General features: G+C 53.1%; 2 protein-coding genes across 5 annotated transcripts in view; both read left to right on the plus strand.

The window, feature by feature from the left end:
* Window positions 1–7,768, plus strand: part of STK10 (serine/threonine kinase 10) — a 41,278-nt gene extending 33,510 nt beyond the window's left edge. Inside the window, exons 10-19 of the mRNA XM_065734568.1 lie at window positions 1,340–1,470; window positions 2,211–2,334; window positions 3,467–3,646; window positions 3,886–3,978; window positions 4,121–4,250; window positions 4,659–4,783; window positions 5,337–5,525; window positions 5,681–5,806; window positions 5,997–6,110; window positions 6,227–7,768. Of these exons, the coding sequence (XP_065590640.1) occupies window positions 1,340–1,470; window positions 2,211–2,334; window positions 3,467–3,646; window positions 3,886–3,978; window positions 4,121–4,250; window positions 4,659–4,783; window positions 5,337–5,525; window positions 5,681–5,806; window positions 5,997–6,110; window positions 6,227–6,367 (1,353 nt within the window). The 3' untranslated portion in view covers window positions 6,368–7,768. The remainder of the gene's footprint in view (window positions 1–1,339; window positions 1,471–2,210; window positions 2,335–3,466; window positions 3,647–3,885; window positions 3,979–4,120; window positions 4,251–4,658; window positions 4,784–5,336; window positions 5,526–5,680; window positions 5,807–5,996; window positions 6,111–6,226) is intronic.
* A 3,920-nt stretch (window positions 7,769–11,688) lies between these two features.
* Window positions 11,689–13,186, plus strand: part of SH3PXD2B (SH3 and PX domains 2B) — a 63,401-nt gene continuing 61,903 nt past the window's right edge. For all 4 annotated transcript variants that reach the window (XM_065734569.1, XM_065734571.1, XM_065734570.1 and 1 more), the window contains exon 1: window positions 11,689–11,805. In XM_065734569.1, coding sequence (XP_065590641.1) covers window positions 11,734–11,805 — 72 coding nt within the window. In that variant the 5' untranslated portion in view covers window positions 11,689–11,733. The remainder of the gene's footprint in view (window positions 11,806–13,186) is intronic.

Raw genomic sequence — 13,186 nt, forward strand, 5'->3', positions numbered from 1 at the left:
AGCAGCTCACAGGATGCTATGTTTCAGATTTGTAATGAAAACAGTGCTGATAACACACTGATGTTTTAGCTATTGCTGAGCAGTGCTTGAGTCACTGAGTCAAGGTCTTTTTGGCTTCTCATATTGCCTGCCAGCAAGGAGCTGGGATGCACAAAGAGCTGGGAGGGGACACAGCTCTGGGACAGCTGACCCAGGCTGACCAAAGGGATGTGCCCTGCCATAGGGTGCCAGCAATAAAAGCTGCCAGTGCTTGGGATCTTGCTTGTCATCATTTGGCTGCTGGTGAGCAATTGCACTGTGCATCACTTGTTCTTTTCTCTTTAGTTGTAGAGTTCTTTTGTTTTCTTTTATTTTTCTTTCTTATTTAACTGTCTTTATCTCAACAGTTTTCCTACATTCACCGTTCTGATTCTCTTCCCCCCATTCAGCTGCAGGGATGTGAACAAGCAGCTCTGTGGTGCCCAGCTGTTTGCCAGGGTTAAACTTCAGCTGTCTCTGGTTGCTGCAGGCTCTTTGGGTGCTTGTTTGGACTCTTGCAGGCTCATGGGAAGCTCTTGTGCCATGTTCTCTGTAGTGGCCATCAGTGTAAGAACAAGAGGACTTTGGGCAGTCTCAGCCCATTTCATTACTGCCCTTTTCCCATAGGACTGCACAGCTTTAAAGACATGGCTTAGTGGGCATGGTGATAATAGGTTGACAATTGGACTAGATAGTATTAGTGCACTTTTCCAACTTCAGTGGTTCTGTGAATCTAGGTATCCCTGCCCTTATTTATTTGCCAGAGAAGCCCGTTGCCCAGTGGCAGCCCTTCAGCCAGGCTACAGATGCAGGCCCTGTAAATGGATGCAGGCTTCTTCGCTTTCCTCAGCCTGAGTAGAAGTGATACCATGCTGTGCTTTGTGGAGGTTGCTGTAAGGAGCTTGGAGCTGCTTGTGATTAGAAAAGCACTGTAATGAGAGCCAGAGGGACATGAACTCAGAGATGTTATGCAGGGTTGGCTCAGTTCTCTGTAGCTGTGTTGGAGCCACAGCCTCAGCTGCCTTGCACCTGTGGGTCAGAGAGCCCAGGGGACTTAGAAGGAAACACTGCCAGCTTCATTGCTTGTGCATTTCTAGGCACTGCAGTTCTGCTGGGTGGAAATCACACTACTCCATCCATCATATAGAAAAGACTGAATGATTTGAATGGTGACTCCAAGCCTGCTTTGATGTGTTTTCCTTCTTGTGTTTATTCTTTATCAACAACGGCATCAAAAATGCTCTGAGATCTCCAGCTCTGTACCCTGTGCAGCAGTGGGGCTGCTTCATGGCCTTTTTCTTTCCTCCTCTGCCAAATGCAGGATTCCAGGATGCACAACAAGACTCTGAAACGCACCCGCAAGTTTGTGGTGGATGGAGTAGAGGTGAGTGTCACCACCTCAAAGATCATCAGCGAGGATGAGAAGAAGGATGAAGAGATGAGGTTTCTCAGGCAAGTTGGCCTCCAGGCTGGAGGGAGGGCAGGGAGGCAGGCTGGGCAGCGTTATCTTCTCCACAAGTAGAAGCAGTCCTGTCACTATCTGCCTGTGGAAAAAGTCTGTGTCCATCTCATTGATAAGGCCCTTTAGGTACTGGAAGGCCACAGCAGGGTTTCCCCAGAGTCTTCTCTTTTCCAGGCTGAAAAAGCCCAGCTCTCTCAGCCTTACTTCCCCTCAGTGAGGGGAGTGATGCAACATCTTGGTAGGTAGGGCAGGGTTTTGTCTTTGTCTTTTTTGCCCTTTCTGTCACCCAGGTGTGAGCACAAACGGATGCAGGGTGTTGGGAGCAGGCAAGCACAACACTAGCTTGCCCTGAGCCATGTTTTCAAGACATACATGCAATAATCTGGATAGTAGGCATTGCCTGCAGTGTCACCTTAGGAACTTTGTCAAGGCTTGTTGGAGAAGGCTTGAGTGCTAACAGTCTGTCCTTATGAAAAGTGACAGCCTGCCAATAGTTAATGTAATTAGCATCTTGCTTTCTTGAAGTGATCTGGTGTCACAGAGAACGATGCATATTGCTTTGCTGGCTTTTACCTCCTGCCTGTGCTTCCAGCAGTCAGTAGCTAAGGGATGCCCATGCAGTTTTCATTCACTCCTGCAGTGCTTTGGTTATTGATTCTGCCATCTCCACTCAGGCACGCAGCTCATCTGATGGTGTTTCTCTCTCCTTCTCTCTTTTAACCCTCTGCAGGCGCCAGGAGCTGAGGGAGCTGCGTCTGCTTCAGAAGGAGGAGCACCGAAACCAGTCCCAGCTCAACAGCAAGCATCAGCTGCAGCTGGAGCAGATGCTCCGGCGCTTTGAGCAAGAGATGACAGTACGTGGGCAAGGGGAGCTGCTGGCTATTAGCTGCTTTGACTTTTCGTCCCAGCAAACTCTGTCACAGGGCAGTGCTGTCTGGGTTGTGGCAGAACAGCTGAGAAGCCCTTTGGGATCTGAGGGATGGGATGTGTTTGTGGAGGATGGAGCCTTTTGTGGGTGATACATGCTTAGGGAACACTGCTATTGCAGAGTGTGGCAGGGGAAGGGTTGTTCAGGACATTCCTCTTTAGTGGTCTTTTCTTGCGTGTCTGTTTATTGCTACTGTGAGAAAAGAGTTACAGTGCTGTAGTGTTTAACAGCAACAACAAAAAACCTCTTCACATAGGAAAGCAGTGTGGTCAGGATCTGAGAGCAGGAAAACTGGCAAGTCTTTGAGTATAAATTGGATACATTATGCTGACTTACTTAGTCCCTCTGTGGGCAGCGTACACAGAAGTGAAATGGTTTTGTAGTCAAGTCTCTGTAAAGCTTTAGTGAGCCATCTTTAAAATACCCCTTTATTAATTCACCTTAGCTTGTGCATCTGGTAGCCCCATCTTCCTGCAGCAGGCTGGGAGGCATCAATCATTTGCACGCTGTTAGATTTTTAAAGTCTTGATGTGCCACGTCTGTGAATTGCCATCTTAGGAAGTCACTTCTCATTTCTGAGGTTATTCACCACATGGTGCAATGTGCAAAAGCCCCACATATGCTTCTTGTACCATTTCCCTGTGGCAGCTTGCAGCCCAGCCCCACTGATGCTGGTGTTCTCCATCGCTGCTGCTTGCAGGGAGTTCAGACACAAAGGCTGTGTTGGAGCAGAGAAAGAAACATTATGTTTGAACTCTGCTGCCTGTTAATATTTGCTCAGGGCTGTGTGTCTCAGTGGGATGCTGCAGATCAGGACTTAAGCAAGGAGAAAGTGTTGAAATGCATCATTTCTAGAAGAAATTAGAAAATGGTTCAAGCTTGTGCTAGAGGTGGCTCTGCCCTGTGCACTTCGTGCATCATTCTGCACGAATTTCTTTCCTCTATTTTCAGTAAAGAGGCTCAGTTTGTGTGAGGACACCTACACCTGCCTTTAAAAAAAACTGAGAAAATGAAGCTCAGAGGGGACTGAGGTTGACTTGTGTTCCCTTCCTGTGCAGGCTAAGAAGAAGTTCTACGACACCGAACTGGAGAACCTTGAGCGGCAGCAGAAGCAGCAGATTGAGAAGATGGAACAAGATCACTCGCTGCGCCGGCGGGAGGAGGCCAAGCGCATTCGCTTAGAGCAGGAACGGGACCACGTGAAGTTCATGGAGCAGCTGAAGCAGAAGAAGAAGGAGGTGTGTTTGGGGTCAGATGGAGGGAAGCTGGCTTCCTGCATCTGTTCCTTCCAGCAAAGTGTAAACAGTTCTCCATAGCAGCTCTCAAGGGAGAAGCAGCTGTTGGCATTTCAGCAGCAAGCTCTTAGGTTTTCTTCAGTATTTTAGGGTGTTTCTTGTGGTCTAGATGTTTAGCAATGTTCCACGGTGTTTTCTTGGCCTAAATTACCTGCTGATAAATCTCCTTTCCCTCTCTGAAGGTCAAGAATGAGGTTGAAAAACTGCCACGGCAACAGCGCAAAGAGAACATGAAGGTGAAGATGGATGACTTTGCCCAAAGAAAACAAAGCATGGTAAGGTTTGAGAGAAGTGCCACTACTCGAAGATAGAAGCATCCTTCTTCCTTGAGGGATTGGCAGCTTGTAAAATACCAGCAGATGCTTTTCACGTTGCAGTAGGAGGAAGGCTCATGCTGTTATTGCTGTTTCCTCCCAGGAACAGGATTTTTTGGCCAAGCAGAAGGAAGATCTGGAGCTAGCCATGAAGAACATCACTGCCCAGAACAAAAAAGAGATCTGTGACAAGGAACGCGAGTGCCTGAACAAAAAGCAGCAGCTCATGAGAGGTGGGTGGCAAAGGCTGAGAAAGAAGAAAGCAAATGCTGTGACAATGGCCTCATCCACTGCTGGCTCATCCCACGCAACAGCTGCTGTGGCAGAGTTGCAAGCTGGCAGGGTAGAACTTAGAAAAAACAGCCCTGCCAGATCCTGTCGAAATGTTTAGCAATAATAATAAATAGTGCTTTAATCTTCAAAGCACTTTACAAATATAGACCAATTGACTTCATAATTGCAAGAAATGATTCTCTAATATGGTTTGCAACCACTTTTGCTCGGAAAACAGGTGGTGAGTGGTCACACTCTACATCTGCTCTGCTGCTTCCACCTGTAGGACCACTCATGCTCGAGGTGCTGTGTGTGACTGAGCCAAGGGGCTGGGATGGGTTTTTTCCTGACTCTCTTCCTTTCCTTAGACCGGGAGGCGTGCATCTGGGATCTTGAGGAGCGTCAGCAGCAGGAGAAGCACCAGCTTGTCAAGCAGCAGCTAAAGGACCAGTATTTCCTCCAGAGGCATGAGCTGCTCAGGAAGCATGAGAAGGTGAACAGTTAGCTCCTTCTTGTAATGGTCCTGTGTGCTGCTTGGTGGGTCTTTGGGTGTCTATGTAAAGGATGTTTCCTGTTCAGGATTTAAATGAGAGTGGAATGTGGGCTAGGAGTTGAAGGTCTTGGTCATTATTAATCCAAAAGGACAAGAATAACACTCAGGTCAGATAACTGAAAAGAGTGGTCAGGCACTGGAGTGGGCTGCTGAGGGAGTGGTGGAGTCACCAACCCTGGAGGTGTTCAAGGAGCGTTTAGACATTGTGTTGAGGGACATGGTTTAGTGAGAACTGTTGGTGATAGGCAGATGTCTGGACTGGATGATCTTGTAGGTCTTTGGTGATTCTATGGATTGCTTGGGATCTATATTCTGTGCTGCTTGCATTTAACATACAAAAGAAGCAGCTGTGAATTTTGATGGGGTTTATGGCTTGCTTTTTTTTTCTGGAAACGTTATCCTGTATGTCAGCTGGGGGATTCCCACAGCAGTGAGCAAAGGTTGGCACATCTGACGCGTGTCTCCTCCTGATAGCTTGTCTTGTACATCGCAGGAAAGGGAGCAGATGCAGCGGTACAACCAACGCATGATAGAGCAGCTGAAAATTCGGCAACAGCAGGAGAAAGCTCGGCTCCCCAAAATCCAGCGGAGCGAAGGGAAAACCCGCATGGCCATGTACAAGAAGAGCCTTCATATCCACTCCAGTGGAAGTGCAGCTGAGCAGCGGGAGAAGATAAAACAGGTCAGACCACGCACTTGGGTCGAGGGTTGGCTTGGGGGTATAGTGCTTCACTGAGGAATTCAGGTTGGAAAGAAGAAACCGTTTCCCAAATTCTAACCTGCTGCAGTGATCAGAGCAGCGATGCTCACACATGCTCCTGCTTTCCTCTCTTCCAGTTTTCTCAGCAGGAGGAGAAGAGGCAAAAGGCAGAGAGGCTGCACCAGCAGCAAAAGCACGAGACACAGATGAAGGACATGCTAGCCCAGTGTGAAAGCAACACGAACGAGCTCCAGCAGCTGCAGGTACCTGTGCCCCTCAGATGTGCAGAAAAGCTCCAGCCACTGTAAAAGTGGCTGCAGTGAGCTAGAAGTGGCAAAGTGGCCCTGGAGCTTAGTGCTCTGGATGCCCTCTGGCTACTGCAGGTCTTGTTGGACCACAGGATTTACAGTCCCACTTCCTTAATGAGTGTTTTGCTTTGTGGTCTGTGTTAAGAATGAAAAGTGTCACCTCCTGATTGAACACGAAACGCAGAAGCTGAAGTCCCTGGATGAGAATCACAACCTGCACATGAAGGAGTGGCGGGACAAGCTGAGGCCACGGAAGAAGGTATTGCACCCCCTGCAGATTGGGCTGTGTCCTGCTGGGATGGTTGGAGGGGGGCAATGTCCAGAGCTTTGGTACCCTCTCAGATGTACCTTTTGTTATCTTTCCTTTTGCTTTAGGCCCTTGAGGATGAGCTGAACCAGAAGAAGCGTGAGCAGGAGATGTTTTTCAAGCTGAGCATGGAGGCAGATGAACAGACCCCAGCATCCCCAACCAAACACACCAAGTTCATCCCATTCAGCTCCACAGAGAGCTCGTAACCCTGTGGCTGGCAGGACACCAGCTGGGCCTTGCTGCATTCTCCTAGGCTGCAGTGGGGCATCTTGGACTTGGAAGACTCTCAGCAGCCTCTTCTCACGGCACACACCTGTCCCTGTGCTGTCTCTATCAGAAACGTGCCTCTATCCTTTACTGGGAGATGCTACTGGATGTTTTGGAGGCTTTTCCAGAGTCTGGACCGCTCAGCAGAGCTCATGACTTGGGGGGGACAGTTTCTGTGGTTTACTTGCACTGTTAGCTGAATGCATTGCCTGTGCCGTGAGCCTGGTGCTCAGCGGGCTCAACAGCTGGAACTGAAGAATACCAGCCCTGAGCAGGAGCAGCAGACAGGGCCTCAAGCACACTGCCAGTGGTTAGGCTGCTCCTCCCCAGTCCTCTGTAACCAGCCAGCCTGGGACAAAGCATCCCTGGTGGTGTCTTATGCAAGCTTTGGCCTTGTTGCCCCCCACGCTTGCCTTAGATTTATTTGTATCTGCCATGGCCCTCTTTGTCTCAAGGGAGACAGTGATTTGGATGTTTTTCCTTTTGGAAGAGTGAGCTGGGTTCGTTCTTTCCTCTTCCTCCCAGCACAGACTGTGAAGAAAAGGGACCTGCTGGGCAACCTGTCAGAGTGCCTTCAGTTTTTCACTGTCATTTCATTTGCTGTGATTGCAGGCACCACAATCCCTCTGCACCTGGCTAACGTTATCTTGCCAGGCTTCAGACTTGCAGCTGATAACACGGGGTTCATCACTGTGCCTCTCGACTGCCTGCAGGTTTTTGTCTCCTGAAGAAGTGCATGTGGGAGTTTGTAATGGTGGTCAGTCCCACAGTGATGCAGAGAGGGGTTGGCCACGGGGTGTTACTGCAACAGCTCTTGTGGTCACAAATGTGCCTGAGATATTTTTTTAAGTGTTACATATGTGTGGGCCATGTAAGTCAGCCCCTTTGAGGTCAGGGTCACAGGAAGAAGCAAAGGAGTCTTGAAACAAGGGATACAAGGGAAGAGGAGATGCAAAGACAGGTCATGGTGGCTTGTTAACCCTGCTTTATCTCCTTGTGAAGTGAGAAGGTCTCTTGGATGGTTCTCCTGGCCTTCAGCTTAGTGTCAGGCTGAGCAGAGCAACAGCAGGCCAGCCTTCCATCCCTCTGTTCCATGGCAATGTCTCAGGTGGGTGCTGTTCTGCATCAGCACAAGGCACTGTGTAGCTGAGCTTTGGGTGGGACCCAGAGCACGGACCTGGGAAAGGGAACAGAGACCTCACTGAGCACGGCCCTCTTCATGCAATGGCAGTGGCCAAAGGGTGTCTGGTAGCACTTGGGTTTTTCTCTCTTCGATGTCTGGATAATTGTTCTGTGTAAGAACAAATGTCCCTGCTAAAAAAATAACTTTTATAATGTCATGTATCGGTTCAGAGATGTACTGCCATTTCAGAACAAGGTGGTGTGTGGCACTCTGTGCTCCCAGCTCTCTTATCTGAACGAGTCAGCCTCCAGGTCCTTCCCAGACCTTTATCTGAGGAGTGCATTCTCTACCCATTTAGAGTTCATAATACGTATTTATAAGCTTCCTGCAAACTAGCAAGACTACATTCATTTGGGCTGTTCCAACATTCTTCTGAATCCACATCATTAATGTCTTAATAAACATAGCCTAGAGATGTAAGTGCTGGGTCCCTTTGCAAGCAGACTGCGTGGTGACTTTGCAATAAATGGGCTGCCCGAGGGAGGCTGCCTCTCCCAGCTCCAAAAGCATGGTTGTGCCTTTCAGATACGATGACAGAACCAGTTTGGGACATGAAAATGAAGGCGGGTTGATCCTGAACCAGGACAATGTGCTTGTTTCAGCCTTTTAGTATGACAGAAGTGTATGATAGCAGCCCCGGTGGTTTAGTTCCCTGTCCTGCTGGGGTCAGGCTGCAGCTGTTCTGTAAGATGATGGTTGTTGCAGGAAGCAGTACCTGGCATGTGGCTTCTGGTTCAGAACGTGTGCCCTGCAGAAGGACGTCTTGCAGCTCAGCATTGCTCCCATACCTTGTCCAGCTGAAGGGGGCTGCTGCCCCTCTGATGGCCTTCTGAATACTGTGCAGCTGTGGCGATGGATGGGGGCTATTTCTGGAGGCTTTTAAAGATCTGGTTAGATCCTCTGAGGGAAATGGGTTGCGCCTTCCTCCAGTTCCAGCTTACTCACAGCCTGAAGTTAGCAGCATGGTTTTGCTTCTGCTAATAGAGGATGGGAATGGTTTTGTCCCCTGCCTGTTTCTGCTCCTCCAGGTGCGCTGGGGCTGTAGCACCAAACCCTCTCCTGGCAGAGGGCAGGGGAGCACATCTGACGATTGTCACGTTTATGGGGAGGTAGGTTACTTTGCCTCCCTTGAAGAAGAGGATGTTTTGTTGTTTCCTGTTCAGAAGTAACCACAAATAAATCCGGGTGGGGAGGTGGGGGGGCACTTTTTAAATGTGGGTTTTGAATCAAAGGATTTTTAAGTGTTTTGAAAAACTTCTTCAGTGGACTCATCACGACGATGTAAAGAGCCTTCTAATAAAGTAACACACTGAGAAACCCGGGCGTGTCTGCATCTTCGCGACGATGCTGGAGCTCACTCTGACCCAAACCCTCAGCAGCTCCTCGATGGGTGAGAGCAGTGCTCGGGTGCCCCTGCTTGGTGGAGAGCAGCATTGCATCCTGCTGGGGAAGGACGCAAATCGCTCCTTTTCCTTCTTTTTCTTTAGACTGCCCGGCTTTAACAGAAGCTGCACGGGCTGCAAAGCACCGGGCTGCCCGTCTCCTTGCTCCGTGATGCAGTAAGTCAGAGATGGAGTAGCTGAGTACACGCAATGAGCCGTCCCCTGGGATGCCCTGGTGGAAGGTGGCCTCATTCAGAGCATCTCGGGAGTATTTCATTCATCCGCCCGTCCTCGGCAGCGCCTGAGGGAGCTTCCACCGTGACAGCTCTCACTTATAAATAGGTGGAAAGTACCGCTGTACTCCATAGCCATTATCTGCCAAAGTGAAAAATCTTTCTTCATAAAAACAGAGACAACATCCCGGAGAAGCAGCCTGTGCTGCACGAGAGCTGTGCCGCTCTCGGCTCTGCTCGCTCTCCTCTGCGCACCGTGGGCTCCGAGCCCCCCACGGGAACGCTGCGAAGGCCTTCGGGCAGCTCCGGGGAGAGAAAGGACTGCGGGCTGGGGGTCGGGCATCGCCTATTGCAACGTGCCCCGGGCCGGGCAGCGCTTCCCCTCGCCGGGCAGCAGGTGGCAGCTGCAGCGGGCTCCCGGGATCGGGAACCTCAGCAGCACCGCAGCCCTGCCGCTCCGTGCGGATGCTGAAGTGCTTCTGACTGATTTTGGGCGGCCACGTGGCTCTGCCAGCGTCCGCAGCCTGGAGGGGGTTTGCACTGGAAGACACAGCAGAACCTCCTGCGCATAACGAGCTGCCTGTTCCCTTCGTGTGATTTACAGACTGCATCGCTCACTGTGGGGCACATCCAGAGCACAGCGGAGAGGGGCTGGAAGTGGGCGGGCAGCGAAGCACCGTGTACTCCTGAGGATGGGCGCGGGTGGATCCGAGGGCCCACGAGAGCTTGTTCACATGCTCTGCTTCTGCCTTCAGTCTCATGCTACTCCACGTGGGGATGTTGTAGCATTCAGGAAGTGAAGTCAGCAGCAGAGGAACGTCTGAAGGCTCTGTGCACTGAATGGGGAGCTGAGAGCAAAGCTGCCCAGGCAGAGCCCGGCCCGGTCTCCCTGGGCTGCTCAGGTTTCCCTCTCACGGCCACTGGGGTCTGATGGCTGTCTCTTGCGGCTTCCCACCAGCGGCTGCAGGGCCAGTGTTAAAGGCAGTAAGCCAGCATGCAGGGCACTGAAGGGCCTGTCTTGTACTGACGCTGAAAGCAGCAGTGACAGCTCACTGTGCGCGTGGTTTCACACCGGTGCTGACACTCACTGACATTCCCAGGCACGTGCGGGCTGATCCCGGGGTCCATAGCAGTGAGTCCAGGGTGTGTAGGTGACAGGCTCTGTATCAACATCCAGAGGCAGCGAGCAGCAGAGCGATCAGCCTGGCTATGTTGCTTTCAGTGTGCGAGGGATGTAGGGTCAGCCTGTGCGCTCCGTTAGATCGAATTAACGGCATGCAGGAGGCCAGCAGTGCATGCAGGTGACCAGCATGCCCAGCACCGTCACTGCAGACACCTCGCATCCCGCAGTCACACAGCAAGCCGGCACCCAAAGCGAGAGGGACAGCAGCAGACGTGGCATTTCCGACTCCACATCTCACTGAATTCCCCTCACCTTGCAGGTTAACATCTGTTGTCTGCACCTCCATGGCTCTCTGCGGCAGCGATAGCAAAGTTAATAGCACAAGCAAGCCGCATTTAAGGAGCAGCCGAGGAGTGAGATGAGTTTATGATTAAATTAAATTCATATGAAAGTTAATGACCTGCCAGCGTGATGCTTGGGTAACTTCGTAATGTAATTAAAAGCCCATTGGGGAGGAGAACTGTTGGTTATGCCATGTGTTGAGTCGCTGCTGGGAAGAAGCGGGCGATGGGTGGAGCTGCTGCGGAGCAGTGCTGGGTTGCTGCCTTGCCTTCCCTGCCAAGGAGCGGGCTGCTGGGGGCAGGGCAGTGCAGTGCCTCAGCCCCCAGCTCTGAAGTGTCTCGAAGTTTACCTGCGTAGGACAGTTCACCTCTGCGTTCTACTCAACTCATTTCCGAAGTGCTTTAGGCATGTTGCTGTTTGTGACCAAACCAGGAAAGCTTGGGGGCAGTTGTGGAAGAGTGGGGTCGAGAGGTCCAGGTCCTCTAAGCCAGAAAATACACACAGACCTGGACCCGTCCTGCATGGATGGCAGGGCGAGCAGCCGCAGGCTGTGGCAGCAGGAAGCCGGGCCGGCTCCCGCTCCCGCTCCCGCATCGCCCCGGGGCGCTGCTTTGCAATATAGCAACGGGGTGAAGAAAGAGCGGCACGGCGCGCTCGCGGAGCCCTCCAGTGCTTTTTCCACACGCGCTGCTTAGAAAAGCACCGCTCGTGGGCCGACGCAACTTCTGCATTCCCGTGCGGAGCCGTGCAGCGGCTCTCCACGCCGCGTGAGCCGCCACTCCTACACCACCCGAAGTGGGGCCGCACGCTCGCGGCCCGGGTGGAGCCGCGCGCCCCTTTAAGCGGATGGCGGCGGGGCCGCCCCTCCGGCTGGGATAGGCCGGGCCGGTGCGGGGCCGCCTCCCTCCCCCGGCAGCGGGCGGGCGGCTCGGCCGGGCTCGGCTCGGCGCGGCGCTGCAGGCTCCGGTCCGGGCTGCGTGCGCCAGAGCCTCCCCCAGCGCCGCCGCTCCCCGCCGGGCCGCCGGGCTGCGAGGGCAGAGGCATGCCCAGGCGGAGCATCGCGGAGGTGAAGGTGCTGGACGTGCAGAAGCGGCGCATCCCCAACAAGCACTATGTGAGTGGCTCGGCTCGGGGAGCTCCGCCGCGCCCGGCCCGGCCCTGGGCAAACAAAGGCCGGGCGCTGCCGGTCCCGGCGGAGCTCCGGGCGGGAGGAGGGCGGTGCTGCCGGCTCTGTCCCGCTTCTCCCGGGGCGCCGCCGTGCGGGACGCGGAGATGTGCCGGGGAGTGGAGCTGCGGGACGGGGCGGCGGGGGTGGGTTTGCCGGGAGGGTCCGAAAAGCGCATCCATCCGCCGTGTTGCGGGTGGGGGCCGTGGGACCTGTTGGCTGCGGGGCTCCGGTGCGAGGGGAAGCCGGCTGCTGTCCTCTGTGCCTGGGACGGTGCCGCCGTCCTCTGCCGAGCCGTGCCCTGTACCTCTTCTGCCTGAGGATCACGTTCCTACACTCTCCGTGGCATCTTCCGAGCAGCCGTGGGTTTGCCTCTTCCTCGAGGGGGTTGAGGTTTTTTTCTTTTCTTTTTTTTTTTAATTGTTTTTATTTACACTTTGGTGTGCTTCCAGGCATCCACGGAGACTTTGTGGGGGAATCTTGGCAGTAGCAATAAAGCACAGACTGAGATATTCTCCCCGCCCCGCTCGCCTTGGAGCAGGGTGACCCAGTGACACAGTGCTCGCAGCGCTGTTGGGTTATGGGGACACAGTGTTCCTCCACTTCTGTCGGGCAGCCGCAGTTCTGGGCAGTCATGGGCTTTTCAGGGGTTCCCCTGAACCGTGTGTGGCAACAGCCTGAGGAGAGCAGTAGCCAGGATTAAGGAAAGGGTAAGGAGGACTGATAGCCCTCCCCTTGTGTCCAGGGAAGCGCCTTGGCTCTGCAGCATGGTGGCTGCCTCCCAGCCCCTTGCCACCCCCTTCCTCCTGTCCTTCCCTGGCTTTGTGTCTGTCAACCCCAGCTCTGGCTGTGCCCCCTTCCTGCTGCATCCATCTCAGAGTTACTCATCCTGGCTGGGCAGCGCATTGGATCCGGAGCACCATGTACATGAGGCAGCTTGATGAGCTGCGTGCAGTTGTGTTTGTATTGGCAGAGCTGTTGCATCGTCCTCTGGTCCTGCAACGGGTGTGCTGGGGTCACTTGGGGCTGCTCCTCCCTTCTGCGCCTTCCCATACTTTGCTGGGGCTCCATGCAGCCCTTGGGCTCCTGCTGTCCCTCAGACCCATGTCCCTGTTGCTGGGACGTGCAGCCTGAGTGCTGGGTGCGATGTGCTTTGGGCAGGGCAGCTGGGCACAGGATGGGTAATCCTATCAGGATGGAAAATGGGACAGCAGCACTTTAGAGAAGAGAGAGGTGCTGCTGGCTGGGTGGCAGCTCCTGGGTCTGGATCCCGGGGTTGTGGAGGCGACAGCAGAGCGTTTACATGGAGCTCATGACAGTCAGCTGTGCA

This window comes from Cyrtonyx montezumae, unplaced genomic scaffold, assembly GCF_038088225.1.
Source record: "Cyrtonyx montezumae isolate F1298 unplaced genomic scaffold, pur_monq_1.0 scaffold_18, whole genome shotgun sequence".
Classification (NCBI taxonomy): Eukaryota; Metazoa; Chordata; class Aves; order Galliformes; family Odontophoridae; genus Cyrtonyx; species Cyrtonyx montezumae.